We start from the raw sequence: 26,035 nt of genomic DNA on the forward strand, positions 1-26,035 counted from the left end.
CGAGATCTTGCTGACCACCACGGTATCATCTGAGAACTTCTGCAGATGACAGGTCTTGGAATTGATTTAAGCTCCTCCACCACCTCCCTCACGCCCTCCCAGTCTCCTGCCTGGAACAGATCCCTTTTCCTCTTAAGGAGGTGAATGATTGCTTTTGTCATCCACGGCTTGTTGTTAGAGTAGCAACGAACCTTCTTAGTAGGAACGCACACCTTCTCGCAGAAGCAGATATAGTCAGTGATGACCTGACACAGGCTATCTATATCATCACCATGTTCACTGAAAAATTATTTCCAGTCTGTCATCTCAAAATCAAATCTGAGTCTCTACTCCACCTCCCCCGTCCAACACTGAACTTCTCTGGTGATTGGAAGCACTCTCTTCGCAACAGGGAGATAGGCGGGCTCCAGTTTCACCATAGAATGGTCAGACCCACACACTGGGGGGAGGGAGACACAGTTGTATGCGTTCCTAACATTAGCATACAGAAGGTCAAGAGTATTCTCACCTCTGGTCTTACAAGTGACATACTGGGAGAAATCAGAGAGAGCATATGCGACGTTCACCTGGTTAAAGTCCCCGTTCAGCAGAATAAGGGAGCTAGGGTAGTGCGTTTGAAAGCTAGCCACAGTTGAAGAAATAATGTCCCCAGCTACAGCTGCGCTGTCACTAGGTGGACAGTATACGGTCAACAGGACAATGCAGGAGAATTCCTGCGGGAGATAAAATGGTCTCAAAACGACCCCCAGTAGTTCGATGTCAGGGTTACATATCACCTTTTTCACTGTGGCATGTTCTTCTCTGCACCAGCCCTTATTAACGTAAACCAAAATACCGCCTGCTCTTTTCAATTTGCCATTATTTTTCATTATCTCTCGTCTGCTCTTATCATACTAAAGCCATCCACCGAGATGGAGTTATCTGGACATGAACTGTTCAGCCATGATTCTGTTAGACAGATAATGTTGGCATTTCTGTAATCACTCTGGCATGAGAATAACCAGTTCGTCTGCATTGAACAATAGAAGGAACGTTGCGCCGAGTAGTAGGGGGAGGGGGGGGGGGGGGGGAAGGGGGGGTAGAGGAGGAAGAAGAGGAAGAAGAGATAATATTTCTACACTGGGCTCGCTTTCTCCTCGCGCCAGCGCTCCGTGCGGCATGACGACGGCCAAATCCTTCCTCCGCGCCTCGCTCCGTTCTTCCCTGTCTCCCGCGATACTGATCATGTCCATAATCCACCGCATCCAACGACTCAGGGGCTCGGTGAACCGTTGAGCACTGTTAACCAAGCAACAGCCCAGTTACACGACGTTGAAAAGAAAAAGAAACCCACGGCAACATCCGCAGGTCCGCTCGTAAAAAGTAGTCCCAGATCCGCGCTTAAAAATAGTCCCGGCGAAGGCCGTATCCCGAATCTCCAGACTGTTAGTTGCATCCACGGATCGTGTACAGAAAAAACCCGCACCGGTCGATACAGGCACCGTTAACCGTGTATGTTAACCTGCCTACGGCCCGACTCACTACTTAGATTTAAAAAAAAAAAAAAAAGGAAAAACACACACGGCACCGCTCGGAAACTCCGCGCTCTAAAACAGGCTGCTTCCAATAGTCCTTTGTACTTTGTTCAGTCTCCGTCCAGCTGGACAGAACCGAACCACGGCCCCTCAGTGTCCATGGAGTCCACTCTGTACGGTGGCTGTGTCATGGTTGGTCACGGTCCCTTAGTGTCCATGGAGTCCACTCTGTACGGTGGCTGTGTCATGGTTGGTCACGGTCCCTTAGTGTCCATGGAGTCCACTCTGTATGGTGGCTGCGTCATGGTTGGTCACGGTCCCTTAGTGTCCATGGAGTCCACTCTGTATGGTGGCTGCGTCATGGTTGGTCACGGTCCCTTAGTGTCCATGGAGTCCACTCGTAGCCCGGCTGCTGCCTAAATAGATAGATAGATAGATACCTTTATTATTCCAAGGGTGAAAATCAGTTGCCCAGAGGCAGCACAGCAGTATAAGGTTATTTACAAGTTACAGAGAAGTATGAAAAAGATAAAAAGAAAAAACAAGAACAGAGTACAGTAAGTACAGTAAGAGCAAGGTACAACAAGAAAGGCAACGAATAATATATATACATAAAGTGTCCTAAAGCACAACTATCAATATAATACAGTGCCCAGATCAAAGTGACCATACATAAAGTGTCCTAAGCACAACTATCAATATAATACAGTGCCCAAAGTGACCATGTGTTGGACCATAACAGTCAATGCTAGTTAGTGCAACAAGTATCTCTACATCATGTCAAACACAAGCAGAAATACAAAAAAAAGCTACTAACACAACCTAATAGTGCAGTGTCCAAGGTCAGAGTGATAAAAACAACTAGCAAAAGAAAAAAAAAGAAAGGGTGATGCCGCAAGACGCACAAGAGCACCCTCCCTGGAAGGTCCTTAGAGGTCAGAGTCAGTGCAGATATAGTTCCAGTAAAAAGAGAAAAACAACAAAAAAGGCTACCGTCGTCCTACGTTAGGAAGGTAGTCCTTGTCAATCGACCGTTGTGTGTCTCGTTGTACAGCTTGAGAGCAGCCGGTACAAAATACTTTCCTAGTCTCTTGCATCTCTGTCGACGAAACGGTCATTTCCTCTCTTACTCCAGTAACTGAAGATCTCAAGATGGAGGGGGTGGGAGGAGTTGTTCAAGATGGAGTCCAGCTTCCTAGCCGTTCGCACTATGGCTACTTCCTCCACCCCCTGCAAAGAGGCCCCAACAACATAGCCTGCTTTTCTCACCAGTCTGTTTAGGTTAAAGGTGTCGCCCGCTCTGTTGTTGCCACCCCAGCAGGTTATTCCAAAAAAGAGGACACTTGCCATGACAGAATGGTAGAACATCTTTAGCATCCTATTGCACACGCCAAACAATCTCAGTCTTCTCAGGAAGAACAGCCTGCTTTTCCCCTTGCTGTGAATCGCCTCACGTTGTTGCCTGTCATTTACGCTGCGTTGCGGGCCACTCTACAAGCTCTACAAGCTCGAGTGTTTTGTTATTTAATAACAACACTCTAATAGTTCACAGAAGAGATGTGTAAATTCAATAGGAGACGTTTAAAAACACAACAAGCACATAAGCGCACCAAGCTCTCTGTGTGCGCCTTTGTCAGGTTGGTGGGAGGAACCAGCAGCCACCAGCAACCCCTCTACCAGGTCAAGATAAGATACAATAAGTTGACATGAGATGAGATAAACCTCCGGGAAGGACATTCAGCTGTCATTCAGAAGTAGGACAAAATAGCTCACAACCTGTTGCAATGTGACACGTTGTGAGCTTGTAGATCTGCCATTTTCAAAATGTCTTTGAATTTGAACATTTTACTTTTGAAACATTTTAACAACACAAATCTTGAATGACCTGGCAAACATATATAGCCTATAAAAATAAAATAAAAAGCACAGGTCCGCCAGGTCAGGTAAGATATTCATACAATTAAAATGTTCATATTTTGGAAACAATTGCCGATTTCAAACTGCAAAACATACATAGCCTATAGAATATTGTTGTTTTGTTATAACTATTCTATGTATTTCAGGGGTTCGGGACTTTAAAAAACGCATTTAAGGTGTCCTTATTTCAGTTTCTGTAAGGTGGCAACCCTATCTGTGATGACATCACCATGAGACCATGTGACTCTGTGATGTCATCACCATGAGACCATGTGACTCTGTGATGTCATCACCATGAGACCTTGTGACTCTGTGATGTCATCACCATGAGACCATGTGACTCTGTGATGTCATCACCATGAGACCATGTGACTCTGTGATGTCATTGCCATGAGACCATAAATGGTAAATGGTGCATTTATATAGTGCTTTTATCCACGGCACTTTACATAGATTGTGCATTACATTCACCCATTCACACACACATTCATACATCGGTGGCGGAGGAAACCATGCAAGGCACCAACCTACTCACCGGAAGCAACTGAGACCATGTGACTCTCTGATGATGACATCACCACAATAGCATGTGACACCTGATTTATTAAAATGTAATTAGTGTTAAATAGCTCTATATTGTGACAGTAATCGTTGCTATAGAGTGTTTGTTCAGTAACAGTGTTAATTAACTCTATATTGTGACAGTAATCATTGCTATAGAGTGTTTGTTCAGTAACAGTGTTAAATAACTCTATATTGTGACAGTAATCGTTGCTATAGAGTGTTTGTTCAGTAACAGTGTTAAATAACTCTATATTGTGATAGTTGTGTCCCGATCTCATTGACAGCCAGTCATCTCGGCAAGTACAGCTTTAGACAGGGACTGAAAATACCTTTTTTTTTTTTTCTCACTAAAATGTGATAAAGCCACTAAAGCATTTCATAAATTTCAGGCTACATTTCACTTAAACGCCAGAGCTTAACTCTGCATGTAAACAAGACTTTTTTTAATTAATGTGAGAGATCGGTACATAATTCTGTTAGTCCTCCCAGTTGATATTAGCTAAAATGCTAACTAATGCTAACAAAATATGCCTTTGTTAGCCGTTTGTAGCCAAATGCGGTAATATCGGGACTCCATTACTTAGCGATGCAACCCACAGTATTTATCCCATTAATTTAATGCCACGTGTGTTCCAAATGAACAATTATTAACCACGTAATGTATGATTTAGTGTATTATTTTATTTATTATTCTTCTGCCGTTCTTCCGCTGTTTCTTCTTCTACGCTGGTGAAAATGATCCGTTCCTGCCTGGAGACGTCTGTGACGTATGCGTTTGTCTTCCGTGAAGCTCCGGTGCGGAAGCTTCCTTTGTCACTGAGTTAGCTTAGCATTGAATAGATCAGTGTCGTCGTAAACTATCTAGTTTTAACGTTCAGGGCGTTTGTTTTTTTGGACAATAAATTGACAGCCAAGAAAACATGGATGGAATGCAATCGTTCACTCGCCATCGGAAAGTTGACTTTAGAGTAGACTATTCTGGTTGACTGGCTATGAATGGCTAACGGCTAACGCTAGCTAGCGTTAGCTAGCGCTAGCTGCAGGCTAACGCAGGCATCGTATAAACAAATAAAACGTGACCCAACTCTATTGTTGCTCTCTTCTACAAGCTCACAACGCGAGGCGGTTAAGCCTGTAGATTGTGTTTTATTATCAGGTCAGATTATCCTTCTGACTGAAGTTACACAAACACTCATGTAACATGAAGCACTTCGTTAGCTATTAGCAATTAGCATAGCTACAGTTATCTATTGTTAGATGTTAGATGTATAACAACATTACGTGGTTAATAATTGTTCATTTGGAACACACGTGTGAATGAACGGGATAAATACTGTGGTTTGCATCGCTAAGTAATGGAGTTCCGATATTACCGCATTTGGCTACAAAGATAAGATAAGATTGGTTACGAAATAATTCACACACAGTAACCAGTGGTGGAAAAAATAGCCGATCTACATGCTCACATGCTCTGCTATTTTCAAATTACCAAGGTATAAAATAGGGCTAAAGTGGTCCGTGCATGTTTTATAATATTATAATTTATATCTGCAAAGTAATTAGTAACTAAAGTTTTCAAAAATTGTAGTGGAGTAAAAGTACAATATTTGGAACCGAGATGTAGTGGAGTAGAAGTAAAAGTATTGGAAATTGGATTTACATCAGTAAAGTAGAAATAGCCAAGTTCTCTAAGTTAGAGTGTATGTAAACGTTTGTGTTCTCATGCCAATAAAGCTTTTTGAATTGAATTGTGCCTCTCTACTTCCCCATGTGGCGGAGTCACGTCATTGCAGGTTAGAATTATATTTAAAAGGTAAATATCTCAGAAGTAGTATTTTAGCATGGCATCATTCTATAAGCCATATCTTCAAAACTGTTGGGTCAATCTCCACAACCAATATATCATTTTGTAGCTATGATCACCAGCTTTCAAATGAAATGAAAAAATGAAAATGAAAAAAATTGCAATGACTGGCTCTCAGTGAGATTGGGACACATATTGTGATAGTAATCATTGTACAGTTTACAGTTTAGGCATTTAGCAGACGCTTTTAATCCGAAGCGACTTACAATAAACAGGTAATACATCATTATAACTAGAAGCAGTGCTCTTCCGAGTACAGGTCTCCACCAGGCCGTGCATCCTGGTGGTGCTACTATATAATAGGCCAATGTAAAAAGGGTGGCATATGTTCTTCACCTTAGACCTTTCATGGCAATCGGACGCTGCATGCATGATTTGAAGCATTGTGTTCCAAAGATGTATTTTGCTAAAGTCTACCTGCTGGTGGCGCTATAACAGGCCAATGTGAAAAGGGTAGCATTTGTTCCTTGACATAGTGGGAATATGTGTGGCTAATTTCACGGTAATTGCAAGCTGCATTGATGATTTGAGGCATTTTGGTCAAAAACTGAGCAATCCTGCAAACTTTGGAAGCTAATATTAGCCAATTAGCCATCGCGGCAGGAGTCCGAAACGACCAAAACAGACTTCGAGGCCCTCTTCAAACAAATTAAACAATATAAGATCCCAGCCGTCATCTCTGGCCCCATCCCCCCACTTCCCCGCGGCGGAGGTGGCCGTTTCACTAGAATCCTCCAGCTCCACAGCTGGTTGAAATTGGCATGCAATGTCCATAATCTCCGTTACATCGACAATTTCGATCTCTTTTGGAATCGATTCCATTTCTTTAAAAACGATGGCCTTCACCCTAACCATACAGGATCACAAGCCCTCGCTAACAACATTCACTACGCTGTCCATGCTGCTCAATGTTGACGCTCTGCCCCCACTTCCTCGGTCACCTCTGGTCATTCAGCTCACTCCTCCCCATCTAAACGCCCCATCGCCCCCTGCTGGCCGGGAGTGGAACTGCATCCCCAAATCCCATCACCAATGCTTTCAATCCAAGTTAGGACTGTTCCTAGGTTAAATAATCCATCCATCAAGCGCTCTGTAATATTATCACACTTAATTTCAATTCCCCTATGCCCCCTACTCACCACTGGCTTCTCCAACCAGCTTTCAGACATTAAGGGCGGCTTGCACCAACACGGTTTAAGCCTTAAACTGGTTTAAATCAAGGTTTATCTTTTAATCAGCTTGCACCAAACCTTAAATCTAGTTTTCATTAATCAGGTTTAGTTTTAAACCATCCTTTTAATCTTGGTTTGAATTTTCGCTGTAAACCTGGATTTCTGTTAATCCTGTTGCACCACTACTTTAAACTTTGATTTAAACATCAGTAAGGGATCAATTTTAAACCTGCTGTAGAGGTGGTTTAAATGCAAACATGCCATTGACAAGACATGAATGGGGGTCCCCCTCCTGGCTGCGAGGGAAGCCTCACAGCATAAGCCCTGCAGGCTTGCTGCAGACAGCGTTTCACAGCTGAAAACAAAAATCTCATCATATTGTTGTCTTCAATACATCCTTGTACATCGGCTATTTTAAAATAGCGAACATTTATATATTTACGGGGACATAATAGGCCTACAGTCAGTGGAAGAGGACTTCCCAACCAATATGGAGACGTTTTAATTTTCGAAATCGCTTCATAATTGACGAAACTATCAAACTGTGGTGTATTTCTTTGCTTCCCTCACAGGAGGATAGCCGCGCATCGCCGCACCGCGCTGTAGCGAGCCGAGCGCCACCGTCGTATGACGGAGCGTTATAAAATTAAATATTTTTTGGCTGCAGGCGCTCTTCTTAACATAGAAGGTGATAGGCCTGCCCACATTCTCCCCGAAGTAAATAAAAAAGTAACGTTATGATGTTAGGCGTAAGAGAATAGTTTATTCCAGTGTGTTTACATCGCAAATCCAAGATGGAGGACATTTAAACCATGAAATAATCGCAGTTTATGGTTTTAATCACAGGTTAAGGGTTTAATCACAGATTTGTTAAGCAATGCTTAAATTTAAGTGGTGCAACGCACCTCGATTTAAAATAAAACCTAGATCAACAAACCCTTGATTAACCCTAAACTAAGATTTATTTAATCCCTCTTGGTGCAAGCCGCCCTAAGTTTGGATTATTTAATGTCCGTTCCCTGACAGACAAGGGCCAATTAGTCCAGGACCAAATCCGTGATCACATGTATGATTTTCTCTGTCTGACTGAGACATGGCAACATATTAATGATTTCTCTCAGCTGAACGAGGCTGTTCCTCCTGGGTTTGTTTACACCTCACTTCCTCGTAGCAACGGCAGAGGGGGAGGTGGTCTCGCCATACTACACCGCGAGACTTGGAAGGTCTCAACTGTTACACTCCCTGTGTCCCTCTCATTTGAGTCCATGGCCCTACAACTCAACGGACCCACACCAACTGTTCTGGTCAACATTTACCGCCCACCCAAACCAAATAAGGACTTCACAGATGAATTTACTACACTACTCACCCACATCTGTTCACTCTCACCTAATATAATTCTGGTCGGCGACATAAATATTCACATGGACAATACTAAGCATGCTCTCACTAATGACTTCAACTCCTGCCTGGACAGCTTTGGTCTTAAACAATATATTGATTTTCCCACACACGATAAATGCCATACTCTGGACATAGTCTGTTGCTCTGGTGTAACTCCTCTCAACTGTTCTGGTATCAAACTCTCCATCTCCGACCACAAACTTATTTCATTTAATGTAAATCTCACCTTGTCCAAATCCAAACAGCCACGTACCATGTCCTTCCGCAATACCAGAAACATTAATTTAGCAGAACTCACAACAGGTATTGACAGTCTCTCCATCATCACCCACCCATGCAACCCGGATCAGCTTGTTTCCACATATACTGACGGCCTCCAAATTCTGTTAAATTCACTCGCCCCCCTCAAAACCCGGACTGTTTCATTTCACCACTCAGCTCCGTGGTTCTCCCCTCACTTACGCCAATTGAAAGCCAAAGGACGCCAGCTGGAGCGGCTTTCCAATAAAACTGGACTCACTATTCACAAGCAGATCCATCATGCCCACATTCTACAATATAAAAACGCCATCTCCTCAGCCAAATCACAATATTTTGCAGACAAAATCACCGCTGGTGCAGGGAACACCAGGGCCCTGTTCTCAGTGGTCAACAACTCACTCCGCCCCCCTGATTCACTCCCCCCACACTTCTACTCCACTGACCACTGTAACACCCTGATGTAATTCTTCAACACAAAAATAGACACTATTCACCAGCAACTGACCCCCCACACATCCAGCTCCCCACCTCCTTTCATTCCCTGCCCTCCCATCTCTGTACCCTTCTCCTGTTTCGAACTCCCCTCTGCCACAGAATTATCAAAACTCATCCGTAAATCCAAGCCATCCACCTGCCAACTTGACCCAATGCCAACCTCCCTCGTTTTAGCCTCCCTCCCCTCTCTGCTGCCCCTGATAACTGCCATCATCCATTCTTCCCTTACCTCTGGCTCCGTCCCATCATCACTCAAAACCGCAGCTGTTACCCCATCACTGAAAAAACCTGGTCTAGATCCCAACATTTTCAATAATCTTCGTCCCATCTCCAACCTGCCATTTCTCTCAAAAATTCTGGAAAAAGCAGTAGCATCACAACTCCAGGCCCACCTCTCCAACAATAACCTCTATGAACAGTTCCAGTCCGGTTTCCGCCCCCACCACAGCACAGAAACAGCTCTTATTAAAATTACAAATGACCTCCTGGTAGCAGCAAATTCTGGTCTTGTATCCATCCTCATCCTCCTCGATCTGAGTGCCGCATTTGACACCATCTCACATTCCACCCTCCTTAACCGACTAGCTTCCATTGGACTCTCAGATACACCCCTAGACTGGTTCCATTCATATCTCTCTGGCCGTACTCAGTTCATTCAGTTAAAATCATTCACATCCCATCCATCCCCCATCTCCTCCGGTGTTCCCCAGGGCTCTGTCCTCGGCCCCATCCTTTTCATCATCTACCTCCTCCCACTCGGACTGATATTTCGCAAATACAACATCCATTTCCACTGCTACGCGGACGACACCCAGCTCTATGTCTCCTCCAAACCCTCTTCCAATTTCCCACCCTCCTCCCTCAGTGCCTGTTTACAGGAAATCAAAGCCTGGTTCACCGCTAACTTCCTCAAACTTAACAGCGATAAAACTGAAGTAGTCCTCATTGGTTCCAAGTCCACACTCACCAAACAGCCCAGTTTCTCCCTCACTATTGACAATTCCTCGGTTTCCCCATCCCCTCAGGTTAAGAGTCTGGGTGTCGTCCTCGACAATACCCTATCATTCCACTCCCATATCAATAACACCATCCGGTCTGCCTACTTTCACCTCAGAAATATAAACCGTCTCCGCCCCTCACTCACCCCCAACAGTGCTGCAATCCTCGTTCACTCCCTCGTCACTTCCCGCCTGGATTATTGTAACTCCCTCCTCTACGGTCTCCCCCAAAACCTTCTCCGGAAACTACAACTGGTCCAGAATGCAGCTGCCCGTATCATCACCAGAACCCCCGCCATCAATCACATCACCCCATTGGCTTCCCATCAAACAACGCATCAACTATAAAATTCTCCTCCATACCTTCAAGGCCATCCATAACCTAGCTCCTCCATACCTATCTGACCTCATTGACATTCACACTCCCTCCCGGTCTCTCAGATCTGCCTCTGCCATCCAACTGACCCCCCCTGACAAACCCTCAGCCTGTGTCTCCACCATGGGGTTACGAGCTTTCAGCCGCTCTGCCCCTCACCTCTGGAACTCCCTACCCCCCGACATCAGAAACTGTGAATCACTCCCCACTTTTAAAACACACCTCAAAACGTACTTTTTTAGGCAGGCATTTGCCTGACCTCTTGTCGCTCTGCTGCTAATTGTTTGTTTTATTGTGATTAGTGATTTGTTTTTTCTGCTGTTTTTATATTGTATTACTGTTTTTTTTTTAAATATTATCTGTTGTTTTATACTGTTGTACGGCGACCTTGAGTGCCTTGAAAGGCGCCTTATAAATAAAATGTATTATTATTATTATTATTATTATTATTAATCAGGATGGAATATGAAATTGATCAGACTTTTGATCAGAAATTGATCAGACTTGATCACATGACTATAGAGATACTGAGTACTGATTTGTGTTATTTTTGGAGAAAATCTGAAGGAGTAATATCCAAAAATATGTTTTCCATAAGTCGGCCCAAAGGTGGCGCTATAAAAGGCTGATGTGAAAAATGCAGGGAAAGGGCTTTTCCTTGGCCTCTAGGGAGTGTGCTTAAAAAGTTTGAAACTGATCGGTGGAGTTATAGGTAAAACCACAAATCGGCCTCTTATAGCGCCACCATGAGGCTGATTTCAAAAATTTGAAGTGGCATTTCTTCCTCGACCTAGTGGGAACGTGTGTGTACGATTTCATGATAATTGCACTTTGCGTTTGGGATTTGAGGCATTTTGTTCAAAACGGCTCAATCCTACAAATTTTGGAAGCCAATCTTAGCCAATCAGGATGGAATATGCAAAATCGGACAGATCCGTGTCGATCACATGACTGTCGAGATACTGCCTACCGATTTGTAGGATTTTTGGATAAAATCTGTAAGAGTAGTGCACAGAAATGTGTTTTGCGAACATCGGCCACTAGGTGGCGCTAGAAAAGGCCCATTTGAAAAATTTAGGGCAGAGGTTCTAGATTGGCATCCAGGGAATGTGTGTGCTCACTTTGGCAGCGACCGGGCCAACGGCGACTGAGATTAGGTGCACACAAACTGCGAGGACACACGGACGGACGCACGGACGGACGCACGGACGCACGGACACACGGATGGACGAAGGGGAAAACATACTCTGCCCCATGCCTTCGGCTGGTGCAGACAACAATATAACAAATGCATAGGAATATCAATCAATATCATTCAATTGCTAGAGTGTTTGTTCAGTAACAGTGTTAAATAGCTCTATATTGTGACGGTAATCATTGCTATAGAGTGTTTGTTCAGTAACAGTGTTAAATAGCTCTATATTAAGATAATATTGAAATTAGCAGATCTACCGGCTCATAGTGATGCAATTATTTGAAAACTTTCTAGTTTGTTTTCTAGACTTTTTTTTTCTTTTGTTGACTTGAATTATTTTTTTACAAAACAGATATTAAAGGTGTATTCAGTGATAATGAAAGTGGCCGGGGGTCATCTTGTCCCTTACTGCCCTTACAGCGTGGAAATGATTTTTTACACCATTATAATGTTCTCGTTTTGATCATTAGACCCAATCACTGAATATCGGTAGGCCTACGTCTCCAGCTTCAGTATATGTATGATACTGATTTACTACCAGACTGTGGCATTTTATGAGTTCAGTAGTTTACAATCTAGGCATTTAGCAGACGTTCTTAATTCAGAGCGACTCATGTGGTTCTCAAAACTTTTATTTTGACTATCATAGCTAAACATCATAACATAACTACGGCCATACTCTACCCTGATTGGTCGAGGACTGGCTGGCCACCTCTGAAAACCAAATCTAGCTATGATCGTAACACAGGCCATGGTGGAAGTCCTTATATGGTCAGCACACATTCTAGTGAGGAGAATGAATGGAAAATGTACCAATTATATTTTTATTTGAATGCAATACAATCACTGAATATACCTTTAACCACTTCAACCCTATTTAAACTTTGTCTATTTGAAAATAGCCGATCTACAAGCTCACAACGTGTCGCATCGCAAGACGCTCTGAGCTTGTAGATGTGTTTTTTTTATTTTTTTTTTATTTTACTCTATATTTCTTTACATTTTGAAAACCTTTGAAATTGGACATCCTGCATTCCGCGTTATGAGTATTTTAACTTTTGATATCAGTAGGCTATTTGTACATTGTGGTATTGATACTTTTAGTCAAGTACTTCTTCCACCATGGTTTCACTCAGACTCATTGATGTGATCATTTTATATGAGTATTTGTACATTGTGGTATTGATATGTACTTTCACTCAGACTCATTGATGTGATCATTTTATATGAGTATTTGTACATTGTGGTTGATATGTGCTTTCACTCAGACTCATTGATGTGATCATTTTATAAGAGTATTTGTACATTGTGGTATTGATATGTGCTTTCACTCAGACTCATTGATGTGATCATTTTATATGAGTATTTGTACATTGTGGTATTGATATGTGCTTTCGCTCAGACTCATTGATGTGATCATTTTATATGAGTATTTGTACATTGTGGTATTGATATGTGCTTTCGCTCAGACTCATTGATGTGATCATTTTATATGAGTATTTGTACATTGTGGTATTGATATCTGCTTTCACTCAGACTCATTGATGTGATCATTTTATATGAGTATTTGTACATTGTGGTATTGATATGTGCTTTCGCTCAGACTCATTGATGTGATCATTTTATAAGAGTATTTGTACATTGTGATATTGATATGTGCTTTCACTCAGACTCATTGATGTGATCATTTTATATGAGTATTTGTACATTGTGTTATTGATATGTGCTTTCACTCAGACTCATTGATGTGATCATTTTATATGAGTATTTATACATTGTGGTATTGATATGTGCTTTCACTCAGACCCATTGATGTGATCATTTTATAAGAGTATTTGTAGATTGTGGTATTGATATGTGCTTTCACTCAGACTCATTGATGTGATCATTTTATATGAGTATTTGTACATTGTGGTATTGATATGTGCTTTCACTCAAACTCATTGATGTGATCATTTTATATGAGTATTTGTACATTGTGGTACTGATATGTACTTTCACTCAGACTCATTGATGTGATCATTTTATATGAGTATTTGTACATTGTGGTATTGATATGTGCTTTCACTCAGACTCATTGATGTGATCATTTTATATGAGTATTTGTACATTGTGTTATTGATATGTGCTTTCACTCAGACTCGTTGATGTGATCATTTTATATGAGTATTTGTACATTGTGGTATTGATATGTGCTTTCACTCAGACTCGTTGATGTGATCATTTTATAAGAGTATTTGTACATTGTGGTATTGATATGTGCTTTCACTCAGACTCGTTGATGTGATCGTTTTATATGAGTATTTGTACATTGTGGTATTGATATGTGCTTTCACTCAGACTCATTGATGTGATCATTTTATAAGAGTATTTGTACATTGTGGTATTGATATGTGCTTTCACTCAGACTCATTGATGTGATCATTTTATATGAGTATTTGTACATTGTGGTATTGATATGTGCTTTCACTCAGACTCATTGATGTGATCATTTTATATGAGTATTTGTACATTGTGGTATTGATATGTGCTTTCACTCAGACTCATTGATGTGATCATTTTATATGAGTATTTGTACATTGTGGTATTGATATGTGCTTTCACTCAGACTCATTGATGTGATCATTTTATATGAGTATTTATACATTGTGGTATTGATATGTGCTTTCACTCAGACTCATTGATGTGATCATTTTATATGAGTATTTGTACATTGTGGTATTGATATGTGCTTTCACTCAGACTCATTGATGTGATCATTTTATATGAGTATTTATACATTGTGGTATTGATATGTGCTTTCACTCAGACTCATTGATGTGATCATTTTATATGAGTATTTGTACATTGTGGTATTGATATGTGCTTTCACTCAGACTCATTGATGTGATCATTTTATATGAGTATTTGTACATTGTGGTATTGATACGTGCTTTCACTCAAACTCATTGATGTGATCATTTTATGAGTATTTATACATTGTGGTATTGATATGTGCTTTCACTCAGACTCATTGATGTGATCATTTTATATGAGTATTTGTACATTGTGGTATTGATATGTGCTTTCACTCAGACTCATTGATGTGATCATTTTATATGAGTATTTGTACATTGTGGTATTGATATGTGCTTTCACTCAGACTCATTGATGTGATCATTTTATATGAGTATTTGTACATTGTGGTATTGATATGTGCTTTCACTCAGACTCATTGATGTGATCATTTTATATGAGTATTTGTACATTGTGGTATTGATATGTGCTTTCACTCAGACTCATTGATGTGATCATTTTATATGAGTATTTGTACATTGTGGTATTGATATCTGCTTTCACTCAGACTCATTGATGTGATATTTTTTCTCTGCAGATCTCCAGGCTCTCCACACAACAGGTAAACAAACATCAAAACAATTTTTTCCTAAAATGTATTTTGGCCGGCCGTGATGGAGTTGAAATGCCTGATTTATACTTAGCTGGGCGCTGAAAATAGCAGATCTACAAGCTCACAAAGTGTTGCAGCGAGAGTGACACCTGCACACTAGAGCTGGGATACCTGACTGAAAACCTGCGGGGCCCGTCGGAACCCGTTGTTGTGCTGAAGGAAGCTCGCTGCTTGTTGTCTCCATGTTCCCCACTACTGGCCCTTGAATTGGACGTTTATTTTGTGATGGTTGTGCATGTGCACTGCAGTGCACTGTGCAAGCCTCGTCTGTCCAACACACATTACCAAGTAAATCCTGGGTTATACTACGTCGTCACGGCGTGTTCCGTGCCAAAAGTGGCTGATCTACAAGCTCACAATGCCTTGCATCTGCGACGCGTTGTGAGCTTGCAGATTGGCTATTTTGCAATAGAAACTTGCAGGATGAGTGTACAGCAGGCAGCGAGTCACTGCAGTCTATATTATTTATATTATTCAATAATCAACGTACTAATTAACTCATAGGATGCCCAAAATGTAATGCAACAGCCCCACCTAGGGGCCCAGATTCACCACCATTGTATTATATAGGATTATATTAGTCCGATAAATATAAGGCAGAGGTTGGACAAAATTGTATTATTTCCTTTTTCAACTGATTCTGACAGGAAATTAGGTCTACTAGCCAGATAAAAAAAATCACTGATCTGCTCATGGCAAATACCCACAGCGGCCAAATCAAGTTGGGCTCCCATCGACTTTCTATGGGGCTGTTAAGTCTGACATCATTTTGTAGGCAGAGGAGAATTTTTGCCCCCAGTGCCCATGAATCTTTTTACTATTTTTACTATTTACAAATTTTTCTTCTCTTTGTTGTTGAAAGGAAAGTGTTAGAATTAGTCGTAGTCGTTATTTTTGTCTCGGATCTGTTGAAATAGCGAGGAACAGATATTGACAATAAATCTGCTTGGAGGTCTGACTACAAAATTATGTCACGGCTTAAAAGCCCCATACAGGAGGAAGGAATCTGCTTTAAGTAGGATGTGAGGGGTCTAACTAGGGGTTTGTCACAATGCTGAATCCATTGCAAGCATTTGTTTTGCACAAAAAACATTCATTGGCCCCAGAAAACGCCCAAAAAAGGTGATGTCTCATCACTTTTCGTCACTAAACCATTGTTTTCTGGGGCTATTTTTAGCCCAAGGAATGTTTTTTCCTTGGGCTAGAGGGAGGACCCCAACTTACCTAGTGTGTGTGGCGGTTTGTTCCTCACACCAAAACACACACACACACACACACACACACACACACACACACACACACACACACACACACACACACACACACACACACACACACACACACACACACACACAGTAGTGTTTAATTCATCTATGTTATTTTATTTCAGTCTGCCATGACCAGGACCTGGGGAACACGTTTGGTTCTGTACTTGTATGGAATGACAATAAAACTCTTTGAACCTTTATTTAACTGTTTATTCTATTGTGTGTTTACAGAGTCTGATGATGTCAGGTTGGTGGGAGGAGCCAGACGCTGTACTGGTAAACTGGAGGTGAAACACCAGAGAGAATGGAGAACAGTGGATCCTTATCTCTGGAACCAGAAGCATTCATCTGTAGTGTGTAGACAACTGGGATGTGGATCTGCTGGTTCTACAGAGATGAGAGATGGTTCTACAGAACAACCTACATGGTGGATGGGATATAATAATAAATGTGTTGGTTCTGAACATTCAGTGAGGGAGTGTATAGTATGGAGTTCTGATAGTTCCCCCTCCAGTCTGGAGCTGATCTGTTCAGGTAACAAACAATGACTTCAACAATGACACTAATCTATACTGTCTGTCTGTCTGTCTGTCTGTCTGTCTGTCTGTCTGTCTGTCTGTCTGTCTGTCTGTTGTGTGTGTGTGTGTGTGTGTGTGTGTGTGTGTGTGTGTGTGTGTGTGTGTGTGTGTGTGTGTGTGTGTGTGTGTGTGTGTGTGTGTGTGTGTGTGTGTGTGTGTGTGTGTGTGTGTGTGTGTGTGTGTGTGTGTGTGTTCAAATATTGTCCATAGCAGGGCTCCAGACTAAGGGACTCCAGACGTCATGAAACACACAGAAACTAAATATGATGTAAACAGAATGGTTAAAAAGTTACCACAGGGAGTGTTATCATCCTTTCAGGTAGAACTTAACACGCTGCACTATTTGAAGGGGTTCATTTACACAGCAGTAAGAGGCTGAGAACAGACAATCTGGGTTACAGCGGCTCCAAAAGAGCCGATCTACAAGCTGTGGCAGCTTATTTTCTCCAATAATGGTCTTTTAATTAACTCTCAATAACAACAAGGTCCGCTCGTCTCAAATAAATAACTTCTTCTCCGCTACAGTTCATCTGATTCTGAACCAAAACAACGACGCGAGCCGTGAAGCAGACTGCACTGCATGCCATGTAGAGAGCATTCCATTAAGCATGCTTATTCTGTACGGCTGTGTTGTGTGCAATGTGCGCTGACTGAGCCATATGATCTAAAAGCCCTCAAAGCCCAGAGGATGCGACGAGTTGTAGGCTTGTAGATTAGTCCTGTTCAACAGTCACGCATGGTTCTTTACTGTATGTGACATCCACACCCACTCACACCAGCAAACTGTCTGGCAATCAGATTTTTAGTAGCCACAAATGATAGATAACTGATATGACAGTATAAAAATAGAAAGGATTGCCAAGCCAATTTCACCAGCATTAAGGGTAATAGTAATATTATTAATAATAATTATAATAATAATAATATAATAATACATATAATAAAAATACACATATTTTTAATACATATATATTTTTGGGATGGATTACATTCATTTGGGGACGATTAAATGTGTCTTTTGGGACGTTGGTGAAAAAGTTAGTCTGGAGCCCTGGTCCATATTTGCACTTACATGTAGAGAGAGAGAGAGAGAGATAGAGACAGAGAGAGAGAGAGAGAGACAGAGACAGAGACAGAGACAGAGACAGAGAGAGAGAGAGAGGGAGAGAGACAGTGAAAGAGAGAGAGAGAGAGAGAGAGAGAGAGAGAGAGAGAGAGACAGACAGAGAGACAGAGAGAGATTTTGATTTTAAAGATGCCTTTATTTACTTATTGCATGATTTACAACCTCATTGACCAATCAAAACACAGAGCTGAAATATCCTTCATTAAAAAGAGAGAATGAACTCCCCCTGCTCCCCCAGCGTACACAGAACCCCTCCCACAGTCCACCGTGAGTTCAAACCCTCCATTATTACGCATTATTTAATGCTTAATTATTGAAAAATAGCAGATCTACAAGCTCACCAAGTGCCCGCGCTGCGAGCTTGTAGATCTGCTATTTTTGAAGAATCGTGATTTATTTTGTCAGTGGTGCTCAAACCTTTTCATGTGAAGGATCCCCAAAATGATATGTATTTGGCCAAGGACCCCCATTTCAAAATATTTAGTTCCATGGACCCCCCAGAAGCAAAATTTGAGTTGCAAATGTTCGCTTAAAAAATACAAAAGAATAGCAGATCTACAAGCTCGCAGCGCGGTACTCGGTGTCCCGCTGTGAGCTTGTATATCTGCTATTTTTTTTAAAGCTAAAGTATAAAATAATTAGGGCCCCATCCACCTTGGGCCCTCGTAACTCAGTCCCACTTTCACCCAGAGGTTGAAAAAGTAGTCACATTTTGTACTTAACTAAAAATATCAATACTGCACTGTAGATGTACTCCGTTACAAGTAAATGTCCGGAATTGAAAATGTACTTGAGTAAAAGTACGAAAGTATTTGCATCAAAATGTACTTAAAGTACCAAAAGTAAAAGTACTAAATGTCTGAAAATAGCATATATACAAGCTCACAACGCGTCGCGATGCGACGCGTTGTGAGCTTGTAGATCGGCTATTTTCAAATAGCCAAGGTATAAAATAGGGCTAAAGTGGGTTAATGTGTGTTTTATAATATTATAATTTACACCTGCAAAGTACCTAGTAATTAAAGTTTAATAAATGTAGTGGAGTAAAAGTACAATATTTGAATCCAAGATGTAGAGGAGTAGAAGTAAAAGTATTGGAAATTGGAAATACTCAAGTAAAGTACAAATACCACAACACTGTATGTAGAAAAGAAACCGTATTTGGTCACGGCTTCATGACAATGATCAACACGTCACCATGAATTGTATGGCGTCATAATCAGCACTTATAAACAGGATTTCCTGTAAGTCTGATTTGTTCTGATAGGTAAGTGTTTGAGAAGAAAGAAAGTGAGATTTTAGTAATCAACAGCTGTTCTATATCCATCACTATACGTCTACCCGCTGGTGTGATATAATCACTCAGTGAATTGCCCTGAAACGTAAGCTTTTGGTAAGTTTACTTCAGCGTGCCCCATCATTGAGATTATAGATTTTAAGTAAATCTACTCAGTGAGCATCGACGCAAGCTTTTGGTAAGATTGTGATCGAGGCGTATATAAGTATAGAAAGGCACCCAACAGGCCTATCTCGGAGAATCAGAGATTCGTAAGAGATTCAAGGGCGTCAGCAGAGACTAGATAGAAATCTAGTTAATTAGACGCACAAGAAGACCTGGGCCGTCAGTCATAAGACTAGCTCTGTAATACTAAGCGACCCTTAAGAGTGCTGTTACACGCTCCCTCTATAATAATACCATACTAATCTGTAACACTGTACTTAAGTACAGTACTTAAGTAAATGTACTTAGTTACTTTCCACCACTGCTTTCCCCCCCTTGTGACGCCCCTGAATGCACTCGCTCTTCTGCAGAATATTGCACGGTGACTCGCGGTCTTTATTCTTCTTTGAATAGACCGGTGCTTTTCAAGTTCAACCAGTGGTCCCCACACCAGTGGTCCCCGGGGGCATTGGTAACCAAATGGACCCTTACAGAAGTATGCGTAAAAAGAAACCAAATGGATATCATTTTACCCTTACAGTTAAGATCTTTATAAGGGTCCATTTGGTTACCATTTGGTTCTTTAGCTGGGGACCACCTGGAACTCCCTCAAGGACCATGGGTGGTCTCCGGACCACTGGTTGAGAACCACTGTCCATGTCTGGAAGTGCAGCAAGGATTTCATTGTACTGTAAGTCAGTCCCATATGAAGATAAAACTAAATAGCATCAAACATTTCTTTCCTGAAATAAGGATTTTTTTATTATCTCAAGAAAACGTTTTAATCAATTGAATGATTCAATTATATCAAGGAAATGTTTTAATTAAGTGATTGAATGATTTAATTATATCATTTTAGGATTTTGTTTATTCAGGTTAATAAAGCATTGCTACACTATATACAGCGTTCCTACGCTTTGAAAATATATTTTGCAGCTGGTCCCTTCCAGGGCTCCGTAACACATTAACACATTCACCACCGAGGCGTATAAACTGCGTTTGATCAAATCCAACAATTCCACATGCTGGTCACATGGTGTGATCTGTGGGACGTCCAAATAAGTTCAAAACAATGAAAAACCCTGGCAGAGGAGGATGAATGAATTCATTAATACCTGGCAGTGAAAGGGTTAAGCATCTGTGTTATTTTAGAAACATGTTTTAAACTTGTTTACACTTTGGATATTCAAAAATAGCAGATCTACAAGCTCATAGTGCGGCATGAGGTAACGCTCTATGAACTTGTAAATCTGCTATTTTTGAAAATCATGAATGTTTGCAAATCTTTGAATATTATAATATTTTACGAGAACAGTTTGTGGTGTTTCTATCTTTTCTCTCTTGAGTTTTCAGTTGGTTTTCACGAACTGTTTAGTGTTTAAACTCTGGTGTTGGTCAGCATCATGAGTTCACAGCTCTCATAAGGAACTGGGGACCCCCAATAGAATCATATTTGAACTGGGGACCAACCAAAATAATTACATTTCAACTGGCGAACTCCTAAAATTGCACAAAATGACGCGCTATGGGTTTTTGGTTGATCACCTCTCTCTCTCTCTCTCTCTCTCTCTCTCTCTCTCTCTCTCTCTCTCTCTCTCTCTCTCTCTCTCCAGAGTCAGTGAGGTTGGTGAATGGTCCTGGTTTGTGTTCAGGCAGAGTGGAGGTGAAGTCTGATCAGTCGTGGCTCTCAGTGTGTGAAGGTGACTTTGACCCGCAGGATGCAGAGGTGGTCTGTAGGGAGATTGGCTGTGGGGCTCCTTCAGTCCTCCAGGGGGCGCTCTATGGAGAAGGGAAGGCTCCCATGTGGACCAAAGAGTTCCAGTGTGAAGGCAGTGCGTGATTCCTAAACCCACCAGGCTTGAGTTAAAACCCGCCTCGCGGAAACGCGAGGACTTCCAGGAGTGGCTGAAATCCCTGCCTGACACATGGAGGGTGGATAAAGTCAGAGGCATGAAGACTTGTACTTGAGAAAAGCCTGCATTTGCACAATGCACAACTATTAATTTCTCACTACAGTGCTCAAAATAAACTGTGCTAAAAAAACTTGAAACTGACTTAATTGTACCGTGCTTAATAAAGGGAAGACTTTGTAACTTTGCTAAAGAGAAAAACGTACTGAGAAAGCTATTAATTTGTCACTGTGCTCAAAATACTGTGCTCAAAATAAAAACTCTTACTGATTATCAGTTAAATTGTTATAGTTTGGATATGGCTTTGGGCCTATTATGCTGTGTGTATTATTGTAATGGATCAGTAGGTAGTAGGTTCTTTGCACTTGAGCGAGCAGCACTAACGTTCATGGGCACTTTCATACTTAAGATTATCGAGAGGAGGCGGGTCTTAACTCAATCCTGGTGGGTTTAGGAATCACGCGAAGGCAGTGAGTCTGTTCTCCTGGACTGTAGAACCTCAGACTCAACTAGAAACACCTGCTCACCTGACAAGACTGTTGGACTCACCTGCTCAGGTAAACCACAAACTACACTATAGCTTTGATTAGTAGTTTACAGTCAAAGTAATGTTACTGACCCTGATCCAACCTCTGACCCCCCTCCAGGGGGCGCTACCACCCCTCCAGTTAGGTGAAGGTTACCTTACTGCTACTTCCACCACTTTATCCATTATCTATTATGGACAAGCTCATCTGAAAGGATCTATTTTCACTAGTTATAAGTGATCTCACTGGTCAGAGCCCCAGGCAGGTGTGACAGGGTGGTATAAGGCAGCACTCGTTATTTATTGAAGGGGGTTATAGGAGCAAATATAATTATAAGCTCTGATATAAAATGCCATGACCCTCCCTCTCAATTGGGGAGAAAATCAATGACCCTCCCCAGGCATTAAAAAAAAAAGATGACCCTCCCCTAACAACATGACATTTACCACAGTAAAATTATGCCTAAAACCTTAACTTATAGGGCCGTCGAGACGATTAATCATCATACAAAATAATTGCGATTGACAAATAATTAATTATATAATTCCAGTTCACTGCAGGTCATTTCAATTAAGCTCTCATTCCAGTCAGCTGGTGTGAACGATAAAATGACAGTTGCAGTTGTGAATGAATACGTAGTCCTGTGCTTTCTTATTGTCCTCACCTCAAATTAAATGCTGGATTATTTACTTTTCTTCAAATTGACTGGATCCAACTTGGATCACACAAGGTAACATCCAGGTCTTTATCCATCACAATCAAACAAAGTAGCCTAATCACTCAAACCTATATGTGTGAGTGATCAAGTTTAACATCTTAATGAAGAAGGTAGAGACAGACAGTACACTGTGAGATGAGACCTTTTTGCTTTTGGACAGATGCAACATCTCTCGCGTGCGCGCTCTCTCTTTTTTTGCTTTTTGAGAGAGCGACACACACACCACACACACACACACACACACACACACACACACACACACACACACACACACACACACACACACACACACACACACACACACACACACAGCCTTTCGGACTTTAAGGACTTTAAGGCCATCGGAAAATCACCACACGCCCGAACATAATTATTGTCTATTTCCCCCCACTTCATTAGGCTATGATAGCTTTGATAATTGCGACCGTCAGGTCGCCGTCCGTCCGTCCGTCCATCCGTCGGTCACACGTCACACGTCACACCTTTGCCCTGCTCATATCTCCGCATCAGTATGACATCACACTGCTGACATCAGTATGACATCACACCATATATGGAGGGATGTGTTGGTTATCTCCATATCTGGAGATTCAACCTTCAACGATTTTGACATCTTGTTACTAATCTGTCGGTAGATAATGCCGGTCTTATATAAGGGTCATTTGTGTACGGTGTGATGTCATACTGATGTCAGCAGTGTGATGTCATACTGATGTCAGCAGCTATGTCTCTATATATGGAGTTATATGTTGTTTGTGTCCAAATATGGGGCTTGTGAGGTCAGACTTAGTGAGATTCGTCGGTTATCTCCATATATGGAGGGATGTGTTGGTTATCTCCATATCTGGAGATTCAACCTTCAACGATTTTGACATCTTGTTACTAATCTGTCGGTAGATAATGCCGGTCTTATATAAGGGTCATTTGTGTACGGTGTGATGTCATACTGATGTCAGCAGTGTGATGTCATACTGATGTCAGCAGCTATGTCTCTATATATGGAGTTATATGTTGTTTGTGTCCAAATATGGGGCTTGTGAGGTCAGACTTAGTGAGATTCGTCGGTTATCTCCATATATGGAGGGATGTGTTGGTTATCTCCATATCTGGAGATTCAACCTTCAACGATTTTGACATCTTGTTACTAATCTGTCGGTAGATAATGCCGGTCTTATATAAGGGTCATTTGTGTACGGTGTGATGTCATACTGATGTCAGCAGTGTGATGTCATACTGATGCGGAGATATGAGCAGGGCAAAGGTGTGACAAGGCCCTGCAGAAAATGCATGACACGCTGCTGCGCCACACTCAGCACCCCTAAAAACCAGTACTTGGGATTTGTTGATGTAAATGTTCACATAGAGTGTAATAATTGGTAAAACAAACTTTTGGCCTATTTGTGGAGATAAGCGACCAACGGTCGCTTATCTCCCGATTACGGAGTCTTACTGGTCCACATACTGTAGGCCTACTGCTTAATGAAGAACATGATCAATTTAATTGCTTTTTGAACATCAAGAAAGTGTAAAATGTTAGCGAGGGACTAGTGGAAAATTGATCAACCCAGTTGCGTTAGGGTGTTGCGCTCTGAAAATAGCAGATATACAAGCTCAGAATGCATCACGTTGACGGGCTAGACCAGGCCAGCTGCTGTTGGACTGTCTACTGCCGTTTTATTTCCCAGTTCAGCGTATTGTTTTGGGCGGTGGATCTGTAGATGTGTTGTATCTGCGACGCAGGCCGTTGCCTGCTGCTGCTACTTGTGCGTGCGGCTGTGCCACAGTGCCAGGGACGTGCAGAGAATGTTAGAGAGGCAGGGGGCTGACATTTCTAAAAGAGGGCAATTCATTCAACCTAAGATGCTGCATTCAAGTTCAGGAGCTGCGTTCAGGTAGGCCTATGGCACGGAAAAGGGCGTTTGCATTTCTTTCACCATAGTAAAAACTGCATTCATGGTCTGGAGAACCTGAGGGCACTTTTTACAGAAGGATAAAAGGGCGGGGGCTCAAGCCCCCTTTGATGTCTATATGTATTGTAGTGTGACTGTGAATGCGTCTCTCGCAGGTCTCTCGCACAGCGGGACACAACCCAATAATCTTCAAGACTGAGGATCGTTTGTGTAGTGTAAATGCTCATATGATCCGATTAAATAATCATGAAATCTGGTCGTGCACAAACTTTTGAGAGGGTCTCTCCGCTCCGTGCTCATTCAAGCACTGATTGAGAGACTGAAGTTCCGCACTTCTGTGAAGCGCGTCAGGATAGCATAGCTCGGTTGTACCATTGAAGAGAAAGCAGAGGGGGGTATCATTGACTATTGTATTTTACCACAGCGTTCCTTAATTAAATAATAGTATTATTGAAAGGAACACTGTAGTAAAATATATATAGGGCTATAAAAACCTGGACTATTTTTAATTCAAAATCGCATGACCCTCCCCGAGACTCAAATTAAAATAGCATCACCCTCCCTGAGATTAAAATATAAATAGCATCACCCTCCCCTAAAATACTCCAGGGGGGAGGGGGTCAGAATTAACGATACGTCCCTGATTATTATAATAATCTACAGTAATAGCCAGACTACGCCACCTGGGGAATTGCACCCCAGGAAATATTTGGAAAAACTAATTTAACTATTACACTCTTTTACAAAAGTGAATCCTCACACAGGTTCGTTTTACAATAATTGGCAGAAACGTAGTTTTAACCAAAGTACAAAAAAGTGTTTAAATTAATATAATCTCTTAATATAATCATCATCAATATCATCATCATCATCATCATCATCATCATCATCATCATAAAAACAATGGCATTAATAAGAATGAATAAATCCAAGGGTTAAAAGTCAATTACAGCCGTGAGTACCAATAAGCATACAAAGACTATACAGGACAGCATGGGGGAAAAGGAGAGCTGGGTTGGCTGACCCACCCAGGACATGGCAACCCCATTCACAGCGAAGCAAAATAACTAAACTCAAAATAAACCAATGAATAAACCATTAAACACAAGGAAGGGGGGGGGGCTGTCACCAGATCCCAGCGTTGCTCCCCCAGCACCGCTCCTGTAAAGAAAAGAGTAAATCAGTCTTCACAGTGAAATAGAATAAAAGTGTTTCTATTCTACTTGGTCAGGGTTAATGAGCTGCTGTCTGCCAATGTGCCCAGTTGTACCAAACAAACAAATAAATCCAAAACAACAAATAGATAACCCTATTATTACAAGCAACTGCCAGGGAATCCCGTCCACGTT

The 26,035-nt window shown here is 41.6% G+C and overlaps 2 protein-coding genes across 6 annotated transcripts in view; both read left to right on the forward strand.

Moving 5' to 3' along the window:
- LOC308291728 (CD5 antigen-like) overlaps nt 1–22,005 on the forward strand; it is a gene marked incomplete at its 3' end in the record, with an annotated part of 38,761 nt that extends 16,756 nt beyond the window's left edge. Inside the window, exons 3-6 of the mRNA XM_080733857.1 lie at nt 15,134–15,157; nt 16,708–17,010; nt 21,235–21,397; nt 21,999–22,005. Coding sequence (XP_080589983.1) covers nt 15,134–15,157; nt 16,708–17,010; nt 21,235–21,397; nt 21,999–22,005 — 497 coding nt within the window. The remainder of the gene's footprint in view (nt 1–15,133; nt 15,158–16,707; nt 17,011–21,234; nt 21,398–21,998) is intronic.
- Nucleotides 1–26,035, forward strand: part of LOC308291238 (uncharacterized protein) — a 222,159-nt gene that overhangs the window by 102,165 nt on the left and 93,959 nt on the right. The gene's annotated exons all lie outside the window — the stretch shown is intronic.

Source organism: Nannobrachium achirus, assembly GCF_963921795.1.
Source record: "Nannobrachium achirus genome assembly, chromosome: 9".
In the NCBI taxonomy this organism is placed as follows: domain Eukaryota; kingdom Metazoa; phylum Chordata; class Actinopteri; order Myctophiformes; family Myctophidae; genus Nannobrachium; species Nannobrachium achirus.